The 17,148-nt window shown below is 38.0% G+C and overlaps 4 protein-coding genes across 11 annotated transcripts; 3 read left to right on the top strand and 1 right to left on the bottom strand.

Annotated features, from left to right (window-relative positions):
• The first annotated feature begins 565 nt into the window (after positions 1 to 565).
• Positions 566 to 3,643, top strand: LOC116035590 (CD209 antigen-like protein B). Of its 2 annotated transcripts, none has more exons than XM_031278775.2 (6): positions 566 to 793; positions 898 to 1,017; positions 1,259 to 1,522; positions 1,612 to 1,775; positions 2,695 to 2,837; positions 3,253 to 3,643. In XM_031278775.2, the coding sequence occupies exons 1-6, from the start codon at positions 730 to 732 to the stop codon at positions 3,395 to 3,397; spliced, it is 900 nt and encodes a 299-aa protein (XP_031134635.2). In that variant the 5' UTR covers positions 566 to 729; the 3' UTR covers positions 3,398 to 3,643. The 2 variants fall into 2 exon arrangements, with proteins under 2 accessions (XP_031134635.2, XP_031134636.2); XM_031278776.2 differs by having other exon boundaries at positions 898 to 1,027; positions 1,281 to 1,522.
• Positions 3,644 to 5,352: 1,709 nt separating this feature from the next.
• Positions 5,353 to 7,804, top strand: LOC116035585 (C-type lectin domain family 4 member M-like). 3 transcript variants are annotated; one of them, XM_031278768.2, is made up of 7 exons: positions 5,386 to 5,546; positions 5,784 to 5,798; positions 5,832 to 5,951; positions 6,433 to 6,690; positions 6,878 to 7,041; positions 7,299 to 7,435; positions 7,558 to 7,804. In XM_031278768.2, the coding sequence occupies exons 1-7, from the start codon at positions 5,435 to 5,437 to the stop codon at positions 7,703 to 7,705; spliced, it is 954 nt and encodes a 317-aa protein (XP_031134628.1). In that variant the 5' UTR covers positions 5,386 to 5,434; the 3' UTR covers positions 7,706 to 7,804. The 3 variants fall into 3 exon arrangements, with proteins under 3 accessions (XP_031134630.1, XP_031134628.1, XP_031134629.1); XM_031278770.2 differs by lacking the exon at positions 5,784 to 5,798 and having other exon boundaries at positions 5,353 to 5,546; positions 5,856 to 5,951; XM_031278769.1 differs by lacking the exon at positions 5,784 to 5,798 and having other exon boundaries at positions 5,388 to 5,546; positions 5,844 to 5,951.
• A 402-nt stretch (positions 7,805 to 8,206) lies between these two features.
• Positions 8,207 to 12,241, top strand: LOC116035586 (CD209 antigen-like). Of its 3 annotated transcripts, XM_031278772.2 has the most exons (7): positions 8,211 to 8,381; positions 8,734 to 8,850; positions 9,777 to 10,025; positions 10,142 to 10,305; positions 10,486 to 10,622; positions 10,843 to 11,001; positions 11,775 to 12,241. In XM_031278772.2, exons 1-6 carry the CDS (start codon positions 8,264 to 8,266, stop codon positions 10,997 to 10,999), a joined length of 942 nt encoding a protein of 313 aa, XP_031134632.1. In that variant the 5' UTR covers positions 8,211 to 8,263; the 3' UTR covers positions 11,000 to 11,001; positions 11,775 to 12,241. The 3 variants fall into 3 exon arrangements, with proteins under 3 accessions (XP_035850516.1, XP_031134632.1, XP_031134631.1); XM_035994623.1 differs by having other exon boundaries at positions 8,207 to 8,376; positions 8,732 to 8,850; positions 10,843 to 12,046; XM_031278771.2 differs by having other exon boundaries at positions 10,843 to 12,046.
• ttc8 (tetratricopeptide repeat domain 8) lies at positions 11,077 to 16,885 on the bottom strand. Of its 3 annotated transcripts, XM_031278727.2 has the most exons (15): positions 16,660 to 16,884; positions 16,297 to 16,320; positions 16,044 to 16,164; positions 15,882 to 15,945; positions 15,626 to 15,785; positions 15,186 to 15,275; positions 15,064 to 15,108; positions 14,878 to 14,963; positions 14,678 to 14,765; positions 14,466 to 14,576; positions 14,207 to 14,346; positions 13,392 to 13,566; positions 13,086 to 13,208; positions 12,050 to 12,133; positions 11,077 to 11,936 (listed from the first exon to the last, which is right to left on the bottom strand). In XM_031278727.2, the coding sequence occupies exons 1-15, from the start codon at positions 16,771 to 16,773 to the stop codon at positions 11,820 to 11,822; spliced, it is 1,542 nt and encodes a 513-aa protein (XP_031134587.1). In that variant the 5' UTR covers positions 16,774 to 16,884; the 3' UTR covers positions 11,077 to 11,819. The 3 variants fall into 3 exon arrangements, 2 of the variants coding, with proteins under 2 accessions (XP_031134587.1, XP_031134588.1); XM_031278728.2 differs by lacking the exon at positions 16,297 to 16,320; XR_004895703.1 differs by lacking the exons at positions 11,077 to 11,936; positions 12,050 to 12,133 and adding an exon at positions 12,344 to 12,872 and having other exon boundaries at positions 12,932 to 13,208; positions 16,660 to 16,885.
• Between the last annotated feature and the right edge of the window lie 263 nt (positions 16,886 to 17,148).

Raw genomic sequence — 17,148 nt, 5'->3', positions numbered from 1 at the left:
TTATCAGGACTGTGATGCAGTGTGACACTAACTTTACATCTGACCCTTGAAACTTCTTTTACCGCATGGGGGCGTGGTGCGTGGTATAGGTTACTCCAGTTAAAAATAATTTGACATTTAGATATCAATATAGTTGTATAGTACATTTTATAGAGAATACATTGAAAAACTTTAAAGGACAAGATAGTCGGACAGAAATGTCTGTTTTTGGCTGATCCACCAATTGATACAAAGATCATATCAAAATCCAATATTATCATAAAGCTGTCTATAGTCATTGATTTAAAACATTGCCTGCAATGGTCTTCTCCCAGATGTATTAAAATGATAGTTACCGTGGTATAAAGGGTAACTGTCACTTTTTTTACACACACATTGCATATTTGCATGCAACAGGAGGGATTACAAATAAGCAATTTGAATGTCTCCTACAACCCAGATTTCTAGACGTACAGTACATCCCATAACCAACCATCCATTATTAGATCTTTGCCCCCATGCAGCACATGTGAATCAGTATGTATCAGAGTGTGTCACTGTAAAGTACTGTACATATGATATTGAGGGTAAAGGGGATTTAACCACACACACACACACACACACACACACACACACACACACACACAGTTTTGTAATATTGACAGAACAGCCACCTCACACAGATAAAAGTGGCATGCTAAGGGGTTACATTTCTGAGTAAAAACCTGAAGACCAGATGGATATCCAGACATGATTTTAAATAGAGACAACAGCAAAGATGGAAAATCATCGCAACATAACACAGGAAGCAAAGGTAAGCTTGTATGATTTGAACTGTCCTCATAACGATTTTAGAAAACATAGGCCTACTGCATTATTATTCACGTCAACCTAACATCAAAGTGTCTGTTTGTTCAGGATCTATATGCACAGTCAGAGTTGGGTCCAGAAGTCTTCCACTGTATCCACTGGTTATCATGTGTTTAGGACTGCTAAACACTATTCTCATGTTAACTGCTATTGTTATTGGGATTAACTGTAAGTACAACTGATCCAAGGAAGGTGATGCAACTCTATACTTCACTTGTTCTCAGTTTGGAGTACACCGTACTTAACAATTAATTAACTAAGCTATGCACCCATTTACCAAGCTTAGATAATTAACTATTTACCCTTTCTATACCTAATGCCATGAATATGTAAATACATATGAAATTGTAACTCGCTAATAACCTATAAAATGAACAAAAAAGTGTCTCCCTATCTCTACTAATCACAGATGGCAAAATCAGTAAGGAATCCGCTCCACACCAAATAACAGCACAAGCGCTCATCATAGAGGTGAAGCAACTTCACATTATGCAGACTGAAGCAATTAAAGCTCAAGAAGAGGCCCAACAAGCATTAGAGAAAGAACTCAGGAGCCATCAGCAACTTAAACTGCAGTTAGAGCAGAACAAGACCCTCAACGACGGCATTCAGAGGCAACTTGAGACCCTACAATTTGAGAGAGCAACGCTGCAGTCCAATACATCGGATATTCGTGAGAGGCTATTGCATAATGTTTTTTGCATTTTGGAGTCAAACCTTTTCTTCTAATTGTAACTTTAACTGCTTTTCTTCTTTTAACAGGGGAAAGCTGTGGACGATGCTGGTCAGGATGGGTGTTATTAAACGCATCGTGCTACTTCCATTCTTTATCAGCATCCGATCCCTTGAAGAACTGGCAAGACAGCAGGGCGGATTGTATCAGGCGTGGGGCCGATCTGGCTGTGATTGATAACCTGGAGGAGCAGGTAAGTCCAGTATCATGCAGGTGGAAAACAAGAGACAAAAGAGTAGGTAAAGTTACTCTTGCTGTTGTAATGTACACAAAAGGCCTATTTTACAATAAATATTGTAGTGCAGAAGTTTTCAAACTGAGATGCGCCTCATGGCAGTGTTTAGAAGACAATTTATTGTAGTTTGACCCATTAATTTGGCCTGCTTACCAAACACAGTCATTGTTGCAGTTACTGTGGAAATATGGAGGCAATTAAGGTAATTGAAGTACTATAAAGAAGCAATTTCTGAGCATCACACTCTTAAACTATAGAAGCTAAACCAAAATGTCGGAAATAAGATGAACAGTTCCTCCAGCTGGGTTGAGGCCCACAGTGTCAGACTTTACAAAATGATTTGAGTGAACATTTGAGAATGCACATTAGGATGTCAATGTGAAAACACAACTGGTTTAAGTTTTTTTTTAACAATAATTTACATTTTTTCTATACACATTTAGTCAAGGTCCAGAGCTTTCAAACACACAGTCTTAGCAGATTTGATATGGCCTTACTGTCAGAAGAGAAAGACTAATAACAAAATCTAAGAGTAAATGCCTTTTTCACGACATACTTTGACATGTCATAGCAGGCAAAGCACTTAATAGTGGCTCTGCTCCATATAACAGAGTACCAGTGAGCCAGCATGCACACTACCAGAAGTCTGGCTCACTTCAACATATTGCATCTATAACATCTGTGCTTTTCCTGACATGTGAAATTATCTGCTATTAAAAGGCGTGAGCTGTAGATAATGTTAAGTTGGTATGTAAAAGCCAATGTTGTTTTTAGATGTGTTCCCCTTAACATCTCATCAGTTGCTAGCTAGGCCTACACTGCTAATAAATATGGTAAATGTACATTTAAATAACAAATTGTAACTCTGTTTATCTAGGTAAATCTTTTTGAGTTCTTACCTAAACACGATCCAAGCACTGGACCGTGGTGGAGCAAGCCAGGCATTTGGATTGGCCTTACGGATATTCAAACAGAGCACACATGGGTGTGGGTAAATAATGTGACTCAGCAGGATGGAGGGTAAGAGCTTTGAGACACTTTGCAGTGTGGCTGTGTTAAACTAATAATTTGAAAATGTTATCTATCGGGTTATTGTAATAATAATAATTTCATAACCAAGAATAATCATAAACCTTGTAAATAATTCCCTGAATAGTTATGAAAAATAAGGTATCCATTAAACTACTAGTTCCTGTACGTTTAATTAGTACAATTTGAAAGAAATTCTCTATGTGATTAAATTCACTTAATTAAAAGTGGACAAATCAAATTCTAAATTGGTGACATATTATTGCCTGCAGCGTCAATGTTGACTGATTCAAATCCTTTCATCTGATAATTACCAACAATTTATGCAAACAAAGAGAATACATAAACACAGATATAAATATTATTGTTATGCTTATTATTAAGTATTACTTGGGCCTTGCTTTAGGTACTGGATACCAGGGGAGCCCAACAACTGGGGGCATTCGGGTGAGGACTGTGCAGCACTTATGAACATTAACCCTAGGGCAACATGGTTTGATGGTAACTGCCAGGGAAACAATGAATGGTTATGTGAAATGGAACCCAACTAGCTGTGGAGAGCATGGTGGTCCGTATCCAGGCTGAGCTTTAAGCTCCTCAAAGAAGTCGACTCCATATTGTCAAACAAGCTGCCATCATATAAGAAGCGAAGACCCACTTATTTTCCATATCCGGATATACTGTATGCAAGTTCATTTGGTCTTGAATAAATACATGGAATATATTAACAACAGTGGTACTTAAATGCAGTTGTGCTTAAGTTGCTAATTGTCTTCTGGTTGTAGCTTCATATTTAACAAACAGATATGGGAGTGGTTTCGATTAACTCATCTTACTCTCTGCAAGACAGAAAATGAATGTATTCTCAAATGTATTCCCAACATTTCTAACCATTCCTTAACAAAACTTTAGCTACACGTTGTGACTTTAACTCATTTTTTTGTGTTAACAGTGGAAAGTTGTGGACGATGTCTATCAGAATGTTTTTTATTAAACACATCGTGCTACTACCATGCTAAATCAGGATCCAATCCCTTAAGAGAACTGGCCAGCCAACAGGGCAGACTGTAATAAAAAAGTCTATTATTAGCATGGCACCGGCTGACGAAACACTGAAAATGAAAGCTTAATTATGAAATAGTATTTATTACAAAACAGTGAAAACAAAACAAGCCCACCAAAACCCACCTGGAGATACATCACAACACCCATACAGCCAATGTCACACTTTACGAGAATGAAGTAGCAAAATTGATTTGATTACTGTGAATTAACTTTTATCATTTGCGTAACTATATTAAAAAGAAATCTCCTGTACAATAATTTTATAATTAAGAGAGAGAGAGAGAGAGTGTGTGTGTGTGTGTGTGTGTGTGTGTGTGTGTGTGTGTGTGTGTGTGTGTGTGTGTCCAAACAAGGTTGCTGAAAGTGCTGATTAATACTAACCATACCCACTGAGGATATAAGAACACTGCTAAGGAATAAACCTTACGGTACAAGATCAATCATGTTTTTAAATGCCACAGCTTAGAACAGGCTGTCCCCAAAAACTCAGTGTGTGAGAAAGAGAGGCCACCTTGAAACCTCTGAGGTAGCTGGGTCCATGGCTGAGACCTGTTATCTTCCAACCACAGTTTTACGAAGGTGTGGAAAGAGCCAGTTGGAAAACTCACATTGGTTGTCTTGGCATGGTACAGCTAGCAAACATTTTGTAAACCAGCATAAGCAGAAACACACCTTCCCCAAAAATGAAGGCTTGAAGTGCCAGCATCATGATGCTTTCGTACAGGATTCACAAGAAAACTTGTGTAACAGCAATCACTCACATCCATGGTACAGACCCGTACAGACAGCTGCGGAACCTGACCCATGGTGAGTCTGAGTGAGACTGGGGCTTTGCCCGGTCAGGCTCCGAGATAACGTTATCTTCTACATTCTGCTTGGAAGTGCTCACAGCAGCCTAATACAATACGATATAGTGTCTGGCTTTTGTTTGATGTCTAGTGTCTGCAAAAAAATGTCGTTTAGCTGCGTGTACGCTATTTTATTAAGTTTCCTCTTAGTGAAATGCGAAGTGAATTTAAGTTGGGCTTCTATTGTGAAGGACACAAACGGAAGAAGTGAAGCTAGATTTATGCTCTGCTGTTGTTGGGAGTTAATAAAAGTGTATTAACAGTCTTAGTTCACTCTAGTTAACAGTTGTACAACGCAGTAAAACTTCAGCAAAGAAATACAGAATAATAGGGAAGTATATTGCAATCACAGAAGGAAAGAAATTATTATCCGTTTGAATTCTGTATTTCCTATTTATGACTCAGCATCTTTTTAAAATGAGAAAGAATACCATAATTATAAGGTTTATCAGTGAATGTGATAATAGCATTATTTTTTGGACTAAATAAAATATTTAAACAAATGTTTAAATCAGAGGTTAAGCTACACAAGCTTCCTTATGACTAATATTTTACCAACTATAATCCTCACATACAAGGAATTAGCATCCAGACCAGGGTCCAAACACACATGCGCCTTATCACTGGTATAAGCAGAAGACAAACAGGTCAATAGGCACTACTTGCACCAGTATAATGGAGAACTCACAGTCAGAACAAAGGGAGGAAATGTCATTTGAACAAAATATTTCTCGAGATTTCAACACGAATGGGCATTCAGGCTCTCACCATCAAACATTTGGACAAGGTACAACTTTAAAATCAAATATTCTGCTGTTTCTAACCAATGTCCCACTTCTTTTCTTTTTCACACAGACTACATGTAACTTTAGTTCATTCAGTGACTTTGAAATGTATGTAAAACACTGTTAAATATAATTCATAATATATTCTAATGATTTTACCTCTATAATCATATTCATACATTTTTCTGTAACCCATTAGAAGTTAAGACAGTCCATGGCAATGCTCTTCATTTTATTAGGAGTGTCTAACTTAAAATTTAATTTAAATTTAAGATTTTAACTCAGAGAACTTCATCAAGGTCTGTTTACAGAGAGAGGTGGATCTGCATTTCCACTCCACCGACTGGTTACTCTGGGCCTGCTGAATGCAGTTCTACTGATAGCTGCTGTTGTCATTGGGATTTATTGTAAGTATGAGAGTTCACAGAAAACAGCTGATTTTCTGTCATCTTCTTTAGAATTTGTATTCACAATCGCAATAATTAATTGCATTCTCAATTTATTTTTTCTAAAGTATGAATACCTTGTGTCGGTTAAAATGCTGTACAGGTATGTACTAGATCCAGTAGCCATTTTACTTTTCACTGAGACAGATTTGATGTGTGTCTCGATGTGCAATGAATGATTTATTGCATCTAGGCACACTTTTAAGCAGCAAATAGATTCATGCGATTTGATTCAGCACTATTGCAATGCAATACAGTCACAAAATAGAGAAAAAAAAATGACCATCATTAGTGTCCAGAGGCCAGTCAGAACCACAGTGGACCAACTGACAGACATTACCTCATAGTGTTGCTAGCATGGCAGAAAAACAATCGTGACTTCACACACCTATTTTGCCACAGTTCCTCTTTCTCTTTATTACAACAAGTTTTTATGCCTCAGGTGCCAAAGCCGATTACCTTCAGGATCCTCATTCAGCTGCTACACCCCTCATCATTGAGATGAACTATCTCCGCAACCACAGTGATATCATCAGAGCTAAATTGGAAGCCCAGGCACAATTAGTGAAAGAGCGTGCCAGCCATCTGCAACTAAAGCTGCAAGTGACGCAGACTAAGACCCTCGCTGACTACCTTCAGAGACAGATTGAGACCCTACAAACAGAGAGGACAAATCTGCAGTCTAATAAAACTACCATAGGTAAGACAGACTTCCAACCTGTCTTTGGTGACAAACAGTCCATACTAACATCCCCCCAAATAGAATACAGGATGTAAACCTGTACAATTTACGCACATACATAGTACTGGTTTACAGATTATATAGAGAAACAAAACAGCCTATCATAAGAAATGCTTTTTTTTTTCCCAATCTCCTGTTGCAACAGAGGAATCATGTGGTAGATGCCTAGAAGGATGGAGTCTTCTTAAATCATCCTGCTATTACTTTTCTCACCATGTGTCCAACTCCAAAGAGAATTGGCTGGATAGCAGAGCAAACTGTATTAGTCAAGGAGGCGACCTACTTGTGATCAATAACTTTGAGGAGCAGGTGGGTAGCATAGTTCTAGTTTCATTGGAATTTTAGGTCCTGTGTGTAAAGCAAATACTTGTTTTTGTAAAGCAAAAGCTTATTTTTCATGGCTCTGTTTAGTATAGTATATGGGAGAAAATGTTGGGTTCATGTCCACCCCATTGCTCAGCGTTTCCTGTGTTTCCTAGCCTTTAAAGTCTATTTGATCATACAGTACATATATATGACTAAAAACCTGACGTGCAATATCAACTCCTGTATCTGCTTTCTTACAGCAACTCATAAGTGACAACTTTCCAAAGCTGAGAAGCAGTGGTTTGTGGTGGCAGAATGGATTTTGGATCGGCCTCACTAATGTAGTGACAGCGGGAACATGGGTCTGGGTTAACAATGTGACTGAGGTTGAAACAATGTAAGCATCTCACAGACTGTTAACGCTTATTGTACTATTGATTTCAATAGTTTTGTGACAATATAATCATGACAAATATAGTGGAACTTAATTCTTCTCTGAATGATTTCTATGTCTTCAAGGTACTGGAGACCTGGACAGCCTGCCCATGATGGACTTCAGAGTGGGAACTGTGCTGCCTTTAATTACTTTGCCAGTGAGAGGACATGGTATAATGGAAACTGCCTTACCCTTCTATTGAACTGGATATGTGAGATGGATCCAAACTAAGCATGAAACTTCTCAAGTGGAAATCACAATAACAGGACAAATCATTTTTGTCAATGCAAAATCTTTCAAATAAACAAACTGCAGCTCCATACATTAGTATCCATGTTGTATGTGATCATTTTTAGGGTTTACACTTCTACAGACATCTGTGTGCAGTGCTAGTACAGAGTAGTTGCCAAAATCTCTACAACACTGGTTACTACGCACATCTTCTCATAACTTTTTGATTCCCTTGTAAGTCCATAACCATAACGTAAAACCAATCTGATATAGCACCATATGTCCAGTCTTATATGAAAGAAAAAGCCTGCCATGTAAATTAAATGAAATAAAATGACAATGCTCTTCAAATTACCAGCACCCCATGTAAATATTTAACAAATTAACTTGATTTTCTGTTTGCAATGTTACCCCCCCCCCCCCACACACATACAAAAACACACACACACACACACACACACACACACACACACACACACACACACACACAGGGCAATGTCCTAACAAATAATCTCTCCCAGACAATCAGGTTAGACTGCTTTCATTTCAACAGTCAAAATGGAGGACGGAGAAAGTTCAGTTGGCATTTATGATAGTTCATATAACGAACTGATTTATCAAGAGGACTTCAGTGAAGATGAGCACACTCTCTACTCAAACCAAGAGAAGCAACAAGGTATAGTAAATGAGAAGTGAATAAAATGACTGTGCACATCAACAATAATCTGTTAATCTGTTTTTTGATACTGGTACCAGATTCTAAAATAGGGCTGGAGACATTGTACAAATTTCTATGTGTATCTATGTTTTGCTAAACGTGCATGTTGTTAAATCACTGTATAGCTCAACCACTGATTATTATCAATACCATCTTTAGAATGTTGCAGGACAAATCAAAAGAAGTGTCTCATGTACTGAGGTTTTTCCTTTACCTTTTGTCAACCATCTGCACATTATTTTGATAATATTGAACTGATAGTGTGACACAGTTCATGCCTCTGATATTGATCCACCTCTTCTCTGTGTAGTGTCCATGTCCATGGTGAGACCTGAATCCATTGGGAATCATTACAAACTGCTTACAGTAAGCCTGGCAGTGCTTGCTGTCATTCTACTAGCAGTTGACATTGGCCTGGGAGTCTATTGTAAGTCATTGTTTACCCCTCTCCTAGATTTACAATATATCATAAAGATATTGAAGTGTTAGGTAGTCATGTGGTGACATCTCATTCACAATTCACTTGTGGTGGTGGAAGAAGTATTCGGATACTTAAGTAAAAATACAGTGTAAAAATACTCCTTACTTTTATTTGTCTAGCTTTAATGTCCTTGTTCCTAGCTGTTATGTATATAGATGAGAGCCATGCAAAGAAAACAAAAAAAACAGAGTCGGTGTACACCAAGGCTACTTGCTAATAATAATAATAAAGGTGATTCTAATTCTAAATACAATTAAAGGTCCTGCATTTAAAATATTAAAAGTTAAAGTATAAAAGTATTAAGATCACAATATAAGTAACAAAAGTAAAAATACAAATTTTGCAGAGTGGCTTGATGCATTACAAGGGAAGTTCAGATTGTTTGAAGTGGGGTTGTATGAGGTACTTATCCATAGTCAGTGTATTACGTACAGTAGATGGCTGTTGCACGCCCCCAGTTTGGAGAAGCAGGCAGGAGTCCCAGCATGAAAGCTAAGCAATGTACTGCTCAGGACAGGGGCAGCAGCAAAAACATATTTTAGTCACCTCAAAAAATCAATATCAAGTTTGCTGTCAGTACTCACATTAACAAGGGCCTCCACCTTCAGCTCTTTAAATAACAGCATGAGTGAGAGAGTAAGAATGAAGTGAAATAACTGAGAAATTGAAAAAAATGCCTGATCACCAATAAGGATAATATATAAATGTTTTTCATTCATTTGTTTTCTGCTTCTACTCCTGTGCTCACGTTTGACTTGTTTATTTATACTGTAGGTATTTGTACATGTACTGTAAAAAGTGTTGTGCTTTAAAAAAATACTTAAACTGAGACTTCATAATTTGAGTAACACTACGTCTTTGACCACTTACAGATAGCAAACTTACTGATGGGCAGCACATAATGGACATCAGCAATGAGGTAGCCAAACTGCAGGCTATCTACAATGATGCAATCCAAAGCAGGGATGAAGCCAAGAAACAGTTGGCAAGCGAGATCAGTCAGCAGCAACTTACCAAGTGGGAGATGGAACACGAGAAAAAAAGACACAAATCCTATGAAAAGCTGAGTGACAAAATTCAACTGGAAATTGCAGCGCTGAAGTCCCACATCCCAATGATTAGTGAGAGCTTCTTTTTTTTTTTACTGATTGTGTTATCAAGGTATAATTACATAATTATTGTGACAAAAACACCCTAACCAACAACACATCCATGTTTCCATTTTCTTTGGCAATAGAGGAGGGCTGCAGACACTGTCTACCAGGATGGACTTTCATGAACTCCTTCTGTTACTACTTTGCTTTCCTTGATACTATGTCACGCAGATCATGGCAGGAAGCCAGACAGTTCTGCACAAAACGAGGTGGTGACTTGGCAGTGATAGACAGCAGAGAGACACACGTAAGACTCAACATTTAGTCAACACATTCCATTTTTGTAATTCTTTTTTATAACACTTTACATTTTGTTGCTGAGCAGTAAAATATCTTGGTGGTACATGGAACCAAACAAGATAAATGAATGTACTTAACATGTGTTTGTGTGTGTGTGTTTGTGTGTTTACATTTCCGATGTTGGCAGCTGGCAATAAGTAACTTGATAAATAACTATCAAGACCGTGCGAGAGAAATAAGCATCAGTGGCTTCTGGATCGGACTGAGAGATGTGGAGCAGGAAGGGATTTGGAAATGGGTGGATGGAAGAAGACTGAATGAGGGGTAACATACGTGTACATTACATACTAAAAAAACAGATAACTCATTGGAGTCACATATTGTGATTTTAGGCATTGTTGTGATAGCACATTCACATACTTACAGCTGTGGCGCTCCTCTATTTGTAATACAACTCTTCAAAACCAATGAGTAATTAATAATTAGTTTATACACACAGTGGCAGAGCGGTTATTATGGCTCAACAACCAATCATCTGTTTCAGGTTCTGGAATGACGGAGAGCCCAACAACCTGGGTAATGAGGACTGTGCAGCTACATATCCCAGAAGCAACCCTTTTATGTCCTGGAATGATGCTCCATGCAATTATGAACTGAAATGGATTTGCCAAATGGCACCAAGGTCTTCTTCTGAAAGCTAAATGTAATTTTAATCAGATTTATTTTTCAATTAATTCTTTGAATGAAGAATTAACTCCGCCTTGGAGACTTTTACACATCTTCTGAATCGTTTCATTGTCATGTCAATATTGTCAATGGCAAATGTCATAATATGAAAAATACATCTGATTTATGAAATGAACTTTAAATATAAGTTTACCATTTTACTATTGTAATAAATATTAATATTAGCTTTACTATGTACAAATCAATTACTACTATATAGATCTGTACACTTGGTAACCAATTTATCAAGAAAACACATACAGTCACATAAACTGTACATTCCTACAAGTCATATGTTGCATGCCAAAGCAGCATTGAGAGCGTCAGTTAGCATGGAGTTGTTAAGTTAAGCTTGCAAATGTCACAGACATGTATTATTACAAAACCAGTAAGTGTTAACCTAACCACTGGAGCTAATTATTAAACATCTGTCTTGTTGGCCTTTTCGTGTGGAAAACTACCAGTGACCAGAGATTGTGTAAATAAAAACGCAAAGCTTGTGGATCAGAGGGATCAAAGAAGAATGGAAATGAAAAGTGCAAATGAACAGATATGCCATAACAAGGCCAGTAACATCCAAATTCAACGCTGGTGTGCAGAATGTTTCCAAAGCGATACAAACCCAAAACTAATGCCCATTTGTAGATTTCCATGTCTGACTAATCTGCCAACTAATCTGCTAATACCCTTTTTGTTCTGAAGCCTGATAGCTACCACGACAGCGAAATATCTCTTGTCTTTGACAACTAGATTATTCAAACCACACCTTGCTTCCTAAGCATGATGCTCGGATGCTCACAGCACTGCAAAGTGCTGCCGAAGTTGCTTAAGAAGCTGCTGAGTGTCAACATGCTCCGGAAAGGAGTCCTCAGACTTTTGGGCGGCAGTGAAGCTGCTTTGAAGGTCTCCAATCTGGAAGTAGACAAAAACATCACTCTGGCTGACTGTAATGTGGAGATTATACTTTGTCTCTTTAACTACTGCATTGTTTAGATGTTCAGATGAATTAAACAGTAATAAATTACCTTTTCTGAGAGAATGGAGAGATTGAAGTGTGGCTCATACATGTGAGGGGCCAGTGATGCAGCAGTCTGCAGGAAGGCTTTTGACTAGCGCAAAGATAGGACAACCATTAATATTGTTGACATTATAATATTTGAGTTATTATCATAATTTAAGTAGAATATGGAAATCTGAAATACAAGTTCTCACTGCCAGAGCTCGCCTCCACCACATCTATGCCAGATGACACATTTTACATCATTTGACAGACAGCAGATATCTGGCTTGAATTACAGCCTGCATTTTCTTTCATTTATAGTAGGGTTGCATCTGAGGAATGGGCAGGGGCATCTCCAAAATCAGACAGCAAAGATATAATTCTGCCATCTTGTTAGCTCCGTTTTTAGCGGTTTAAGTTAAGCTTGAAGACCATAACTGTTAGGGATTTCTTTGGAAAATGTACATCAACAGCCTTCATGGTTTAATGCGGTGTTGCACTCAAACTTTTAAAACAACTTAAAAACTAAGCAATATGTACTTTATGTGTGGTTTGACATCCAAACATCCCTACACAATATTAGTTCTGTTCATAGCTCCAATTCCAACTCCATCGTTATCCTAAAAGACACCTTATTTGTTATTCCTGCCCTTTTTTCAGCTTCTGTTAGCATGGCAGCAGCACACAGTCCGTGCAGCTGTGGGATAACTACAGTCTCATGCAATATACTGTATCTCATAATCTTGTCTCATATCATTATATTAATGCTACATTGATTTATTGCCCAGCTCTTGACTGGTCTAATTGGTGGCTTATAGCTTGTTGGATTCATATTGTGCAAGTGTAATCTTCAAATGAATACTAATCAACACTATGGTGTATTTAAGACAGTCTTCACACAGGCTACATTTGAGTTTAACAACTAAGTGACAGTGTAATGCTACTTAAATAATGGTCTGTGTTACTTAATATTAGAGGGTCTAAAAGAACACCAATATCATCTCATACCTCATATATGAACAGTGAAATAAAAGCTACATGACTTAAAGATATATCTTCACCTGTTCGATATGACCTTTGCGCAGCTCCAGCACAGCGAGGTTGTTGTAGGCCTCAGCATGGTCATTATTAAAAGCCAAAGCCAATTTAAAACACTGGTGGGCCAGTGTCAAGTCCCCTATGCCCTGTAAACATAGAACACATGCACTTTGTACCAACTTCTATTTGTATCTACAGTATCTGATCTAAGCTTGTGAGTTCTATTTGCAAAAAGTCATTTTATTCAAACTTGAAACCGTATAAAGAGGGGGTACCATATTATTAAATCATCAGACATTCTGGGATATGTTCGGGGATTGCTAACTCACCACAGCCACATGTCCTAGGTTGTACCACACATCAGCTTGTTCCTCATCATTGGCCACCAGGGCCAGAGCCCTCTCAAATGAGGACAGAGTCATGTCGTACTGCTGGGCGTAGAAGCAGCACAAGCCCAGGTTGTTGTACAGCTGGCAGTTATACACCCCCATCTGGAGTAGCCGTCTAGCAATGGGATAAACTTATTGAATCACAGATGGGATATCATTTCTCATTGCATATACTGTAACCAGGGCTTTAAATTGACACCAGCTAACCTGCCAAATGCAGGTAATAATTAACTTTGGCGAGTAACACTGTAAAGTTTCTAGCCAATTTGGCTGTTGATGAAGAAGCAAATAACACTGTCTGTTTGAATTGGCAGGCTGCAGACATGATATGACAAGTCAGTGCCAGATCTCTCTCTCCTTTCCGACAAGAAATTTGGGCAGTTTTGTGTATGTTTGGTTGGAACATAATCTTTATCCGGCAACACTGTTTGTAGTACTAATCCTACATTTCCCATGGACGCTATGTTGTGACGTGTCATGCAACTGTTGGCTACGTGTCTAGAGTATGAGGTATCGATTATGAGCCACGCTGAAACGGAGAAGGCGAACGGCGAAAGTGAACGGAATGGCGCGAAACAAACCAGAGGACCTAAAAATAAAAGTTAGTTAGAAAAAAACAAGTGGCTAGTGGAAAATCTGATTGGCTGGTAACTTTTAAAACCTACTAGCCTTGTTGGCTGGTGATCAAAAAAGTTAATTTAAAGCCCTGACTGTAACAATACATTACATAAAGTAAGCATGCATGTTTATTAGACCTGTAGAAGCGCAGGGCGATCTCAGGCTGATCAGTGTAGAAGTGATTGCTGCCTATACAGGCAATAGCCTCCACGTGAGTGTTGTCCTGCTTCAGGACATCTTTGTAATACTCTGTTGCTGATGAGATGTTGTTCATCTCCTGTAACAATATCACAGTATAAACAGAACATATGGTTTCCTATTTCATTTTGGCAGTTGTATCTGGAAAGAGAACTAAGTGGACTATAGTAAGGACCATGGTGACATACTGTACTTTACCTCATGTATGCGAGCGATTCCTGTTTGAAGAGTAACCTCACCAGGAAAGTGGTCCAGGCCTTGCTTGAAAAGGTTAAGCGCTGTTATTGGTTGATCCAGGCGCAGATACACCTAAAGGGAAACCCCACACAAGGTTTTTCATTTATTAGCAAACATTTGGCTTAAGGAAAGAGTATTTTCATTGTTGCAACAAATTGGTAATGCGTCCCAACCTTTGCAAGGTAGAGATATGTATCTACCACCTCTTGGTGGTTGAGAGCTGATCTAAACTGTTTTTCTGCTTCTCGATATAAACCAAGTCTGCAAAGGTCAGATACTGTACATTAATCATTACATAGATTATTAAAAACAATGCAACTTCGTTAAATGTCAGAAATGTTGAGCTCCAACAATTTGGATGTCTGTGAGTTACCTGTAGTAGCATTTTCCCAGCTGAACTTTCCACCACCAGTCTTTGAACTGAGCATGTTCCGTAGCTTGAGCAGCCAAATCTAAAGCCTGGACAAGAAATATAAAGTTTGTGTTGCATTAATAATAGTCAAAAATCCTAAAAAGTATTATGAATTTTCCTTATAACATAGATTTATTGAACACTTACATTTTTTACATCATTTTCATGATGGAAGATGTACTCAAACAGTGTCTGAGAAAGGAAATTATGGTTACTTGTCGTGAAGAGAAAAAAACAATGATCTTGATTTTTGCAAGTCTCAGTCTTACCCTGGATAAATTAGGCTTTTGGGAATACTTGGCCAGGTTTAGTCTCGACAAGTTTATAAAAGGTCCTTCTGGATTGGTTAACATTGAAGCCTGGAAAAACAATGAAACAAAATGTCATGCTAAATGCTTCAGGCTTTCTTCACAGTCAATATAGCAAAATAAAACACAATTAAAAATAAACCAGTGCACTAAAAGTCATTGGTCTAACAATATTAATATTAAGAATATTGTATTATAAAATACTATAAACAAAGATAAATGACACAAAATCAAATATTTGTTTTTTAAAGAGAAAGATCAAGTTGATTATGTTAGCCTATATTGACTGGGCAGATTCTGTGTTTCAAATATAAGAGCTCTGGTGGGAAAAATATATTTGTGTTTTACACTGAGCTTCTCAGTCGCTGCAGACTGACACAATTTCAGGCATATTTACTTACTGTTCCCAGACGGATGAATCTGCCAGAAGCGCTAGTGACAGGACGAGCAGTGCTTGCAGTGCGTGGGGTCTTGATGGCCTGTTCCATTGTTCCAGGACGCCCTGACTGTGTGCTGGGTCTCACAAATCCTGTGATAGGACGCCCTGATTGCGTCATAGGCCTTGAATTCAGAAAAGAAAATTCAAATTTTACTTAGTTGAAAATTAAGTCAATGGTAAAATTTCAAATAACACAATCATTGTCTGGCAGACAGCACCTGACAGCAGGTGTGGCACCTCCGCCCTGACTTGTTCCAGGAAGCCTCAGTGATGTTCCGGGTCCTGGAAGAAAGTCAAGTCTTATTAATTAGACAAATTTAACCATTAAGTAAATGTATGAATTATTTCTAACTTAGGCACTGAGAAGAGTTTAAACTTACGTGCAACTTGAGCAATAGAACTCTCATCCAGCATCATCTCAGCAATCCCCTCCTGGTCGACCTCAACTTCATCTATGTATACCATCTCTGTAAGAGCACGGGTTTTCAAGCTCCATGCAGCCTACGAAGCACACAATGATTCAATCATAAAGATGGCTTCAGATGTAAAAATGAACATGTTACAATCAGGATCTATGTTGACCTATCCACAAGAAAAATAATGAAAAAGGAAGACAGAGAGGAACAAGGTTACCTCTGAGATAGGTAAGGAGGAGTCCTTGAGACAGCATGCAGTGAGTTAGTGAGAGAAGGAGAAAGTTGAGGACAGATGTGAATAGATGGGGAAAATTTAAAAATGAACGGAAAATATGGAAGGAAGAACAAAAATTAAATGCAGTGTGACGTTTTGTTTTCCATCAACAATTAAGGCAAATGTTGATTCAACGACGTGCCAGGTAATATAGCGTTACCTACATTAAATTACGATACTCTACAAAGATTCAACTAATCGGGATTATACTCAGGTTCTACCGCTTTCCTGCGTTAGCAAACAAGCAGGCTTTCCTTAATGGATAATCGCTAGCACGCTAGGCTAACTTTACCACAATAACGTTACCTGGTCGTACGGGTTGTCTTGTAATATTTTTGTGCAAATATCTGAACATTGTTGGAGCTTTCGCCTCCTGAAATAGCTCCACGCCAAAAACAAAGGGTCCATCGTCACCTCCATTGCTTTTGTGGAAGAAAAAATGGTTGGAAGAATCGGCTACCAAGCTATTTAGCAAAGCTGGGATGATGGCGAGACCGAAGCTTTCTCTGTCGCTCGGCAACGGCGGAAAAGGGCGGTGCTTTACTGACGTAGTTTCCTCTAATAAAATCAAAAATAAAATAAAATAAAGAGAATATTCAATGTTTTTATATATCGGTGCTTGATAAATCATGTTTTAGTTAGATTATTACATGTTACTGCTGTATTACATATCAAATAAAGCATGCCCTGTATATCAAAGAAGAAACAAGAAAAATAATATGAAAGTAATATACAATAAAAATAAAAGATTGTAATTGAAAATGAATCTAATAAAGTGTAAAAGGCATAGTTTAT

Source organism: Sander lucioperca, chromosome 18 (genome assembly GCF_008315115.2).
Source record: "Sander lucioperca isolate FBNREF2018 chromosome 18, SLUC_FBN_1.2, whole genome shotgun sequence".
NCBI classification, from domain to species: domain Eukaryota; kingdom Metazoa; phylum Chordata; class Actinopteri; order Perciformes; family Percidae; genus Sander; species Sander lucioperca.
The sequence above is the reverse complement of the archived record's forward strand: the minus strand, read 5'-3'. Positions and strand labels throughout refer to the sequence as shown.

Bases quoted from the DNA above. Each gene is read 5' to 3' on its own strand.
- LOC116035590 (XM_031278775.2), top strand. From the start codon at position 730: ATGATTTTAAATAGAGACAACAGCAAAGATGGAAAATCATCGCAACAT. The intron at 794-897 runs GTAAGCTTGTAT...CTGTTTGTTCAG, and splicing joins ACATAACACAGGAAGCAAAG to GATCTATATGCACAGTCAGA. The intron at 1,523-1,611 runs GTGAGAGGCTAT...TTCTTTTAACAG, and splicing joins GTCCAATACATCGGATATTC to GGGAAAGCTGTGGACGATGC.
- LOC116035585 (XM_031278768.2), top strand. From the start codon at position 5,435: ATGGAGAACTCACAGTCAGAACAAAGGGAGGAAATGTCATTTGAACAA. The intron at 7,042-7,298 runs GTGGGTAGCATA...GCTTTCTTACAG, and splicing joins TCAATAACTTTGAGGAGCAG to CAACTCATAAGTGACAACTT. The intron at 7,436-7,557 runs GTAAGCATCTCA...TATGTCTTCAAG, and splicing joins GTGACTGAGGTTGAAACAAT to GTACTGGAGACCTGGACAGC.
- ttc8 (XM_031278727.2), bottom strand. From the start codon at position 16,773: ATGGAGGTGACGATGGACCCTTTGTTTTTGGCGTGGAGCTATTTCAGG. The intron at 14,766-14,877 runs GTAACTCACAGA...TGACCTTTGCAG, and splicing joins CTGGGAAAATGCTACTACAG to ACTTGGTTTATATCGAGAAG. The intron at 13,209-13,391 runs GTGAGTTAGCAA...CTATGTTTACAG, and splicing joins ACCTAGGACATGTGGCTGTG to GGCATAGGGGACTTGACACT.
- LOC116035586 (XM_031278772.2), top strand. From the start codon at position 8,264: ATGGAGGACGGAGAAAGTTCAGTTGGCATTTATGATAGTTCATATAAC. The intron at 8,382-8,733 runs GTATAGTAAATG...TTCTCTGTGTAG, and splicing joins AAACCAAGAGAAGCAACAAG to TGTCCATGTCCATGGTGAGA. The intron at 10,306-10,485 runs GTAAGACTCAAC...CGATGTTGGCAG, and splicing joins TAGACAGCAGAGAGACACAC to CTGGCAATAAGTAACTTGAT.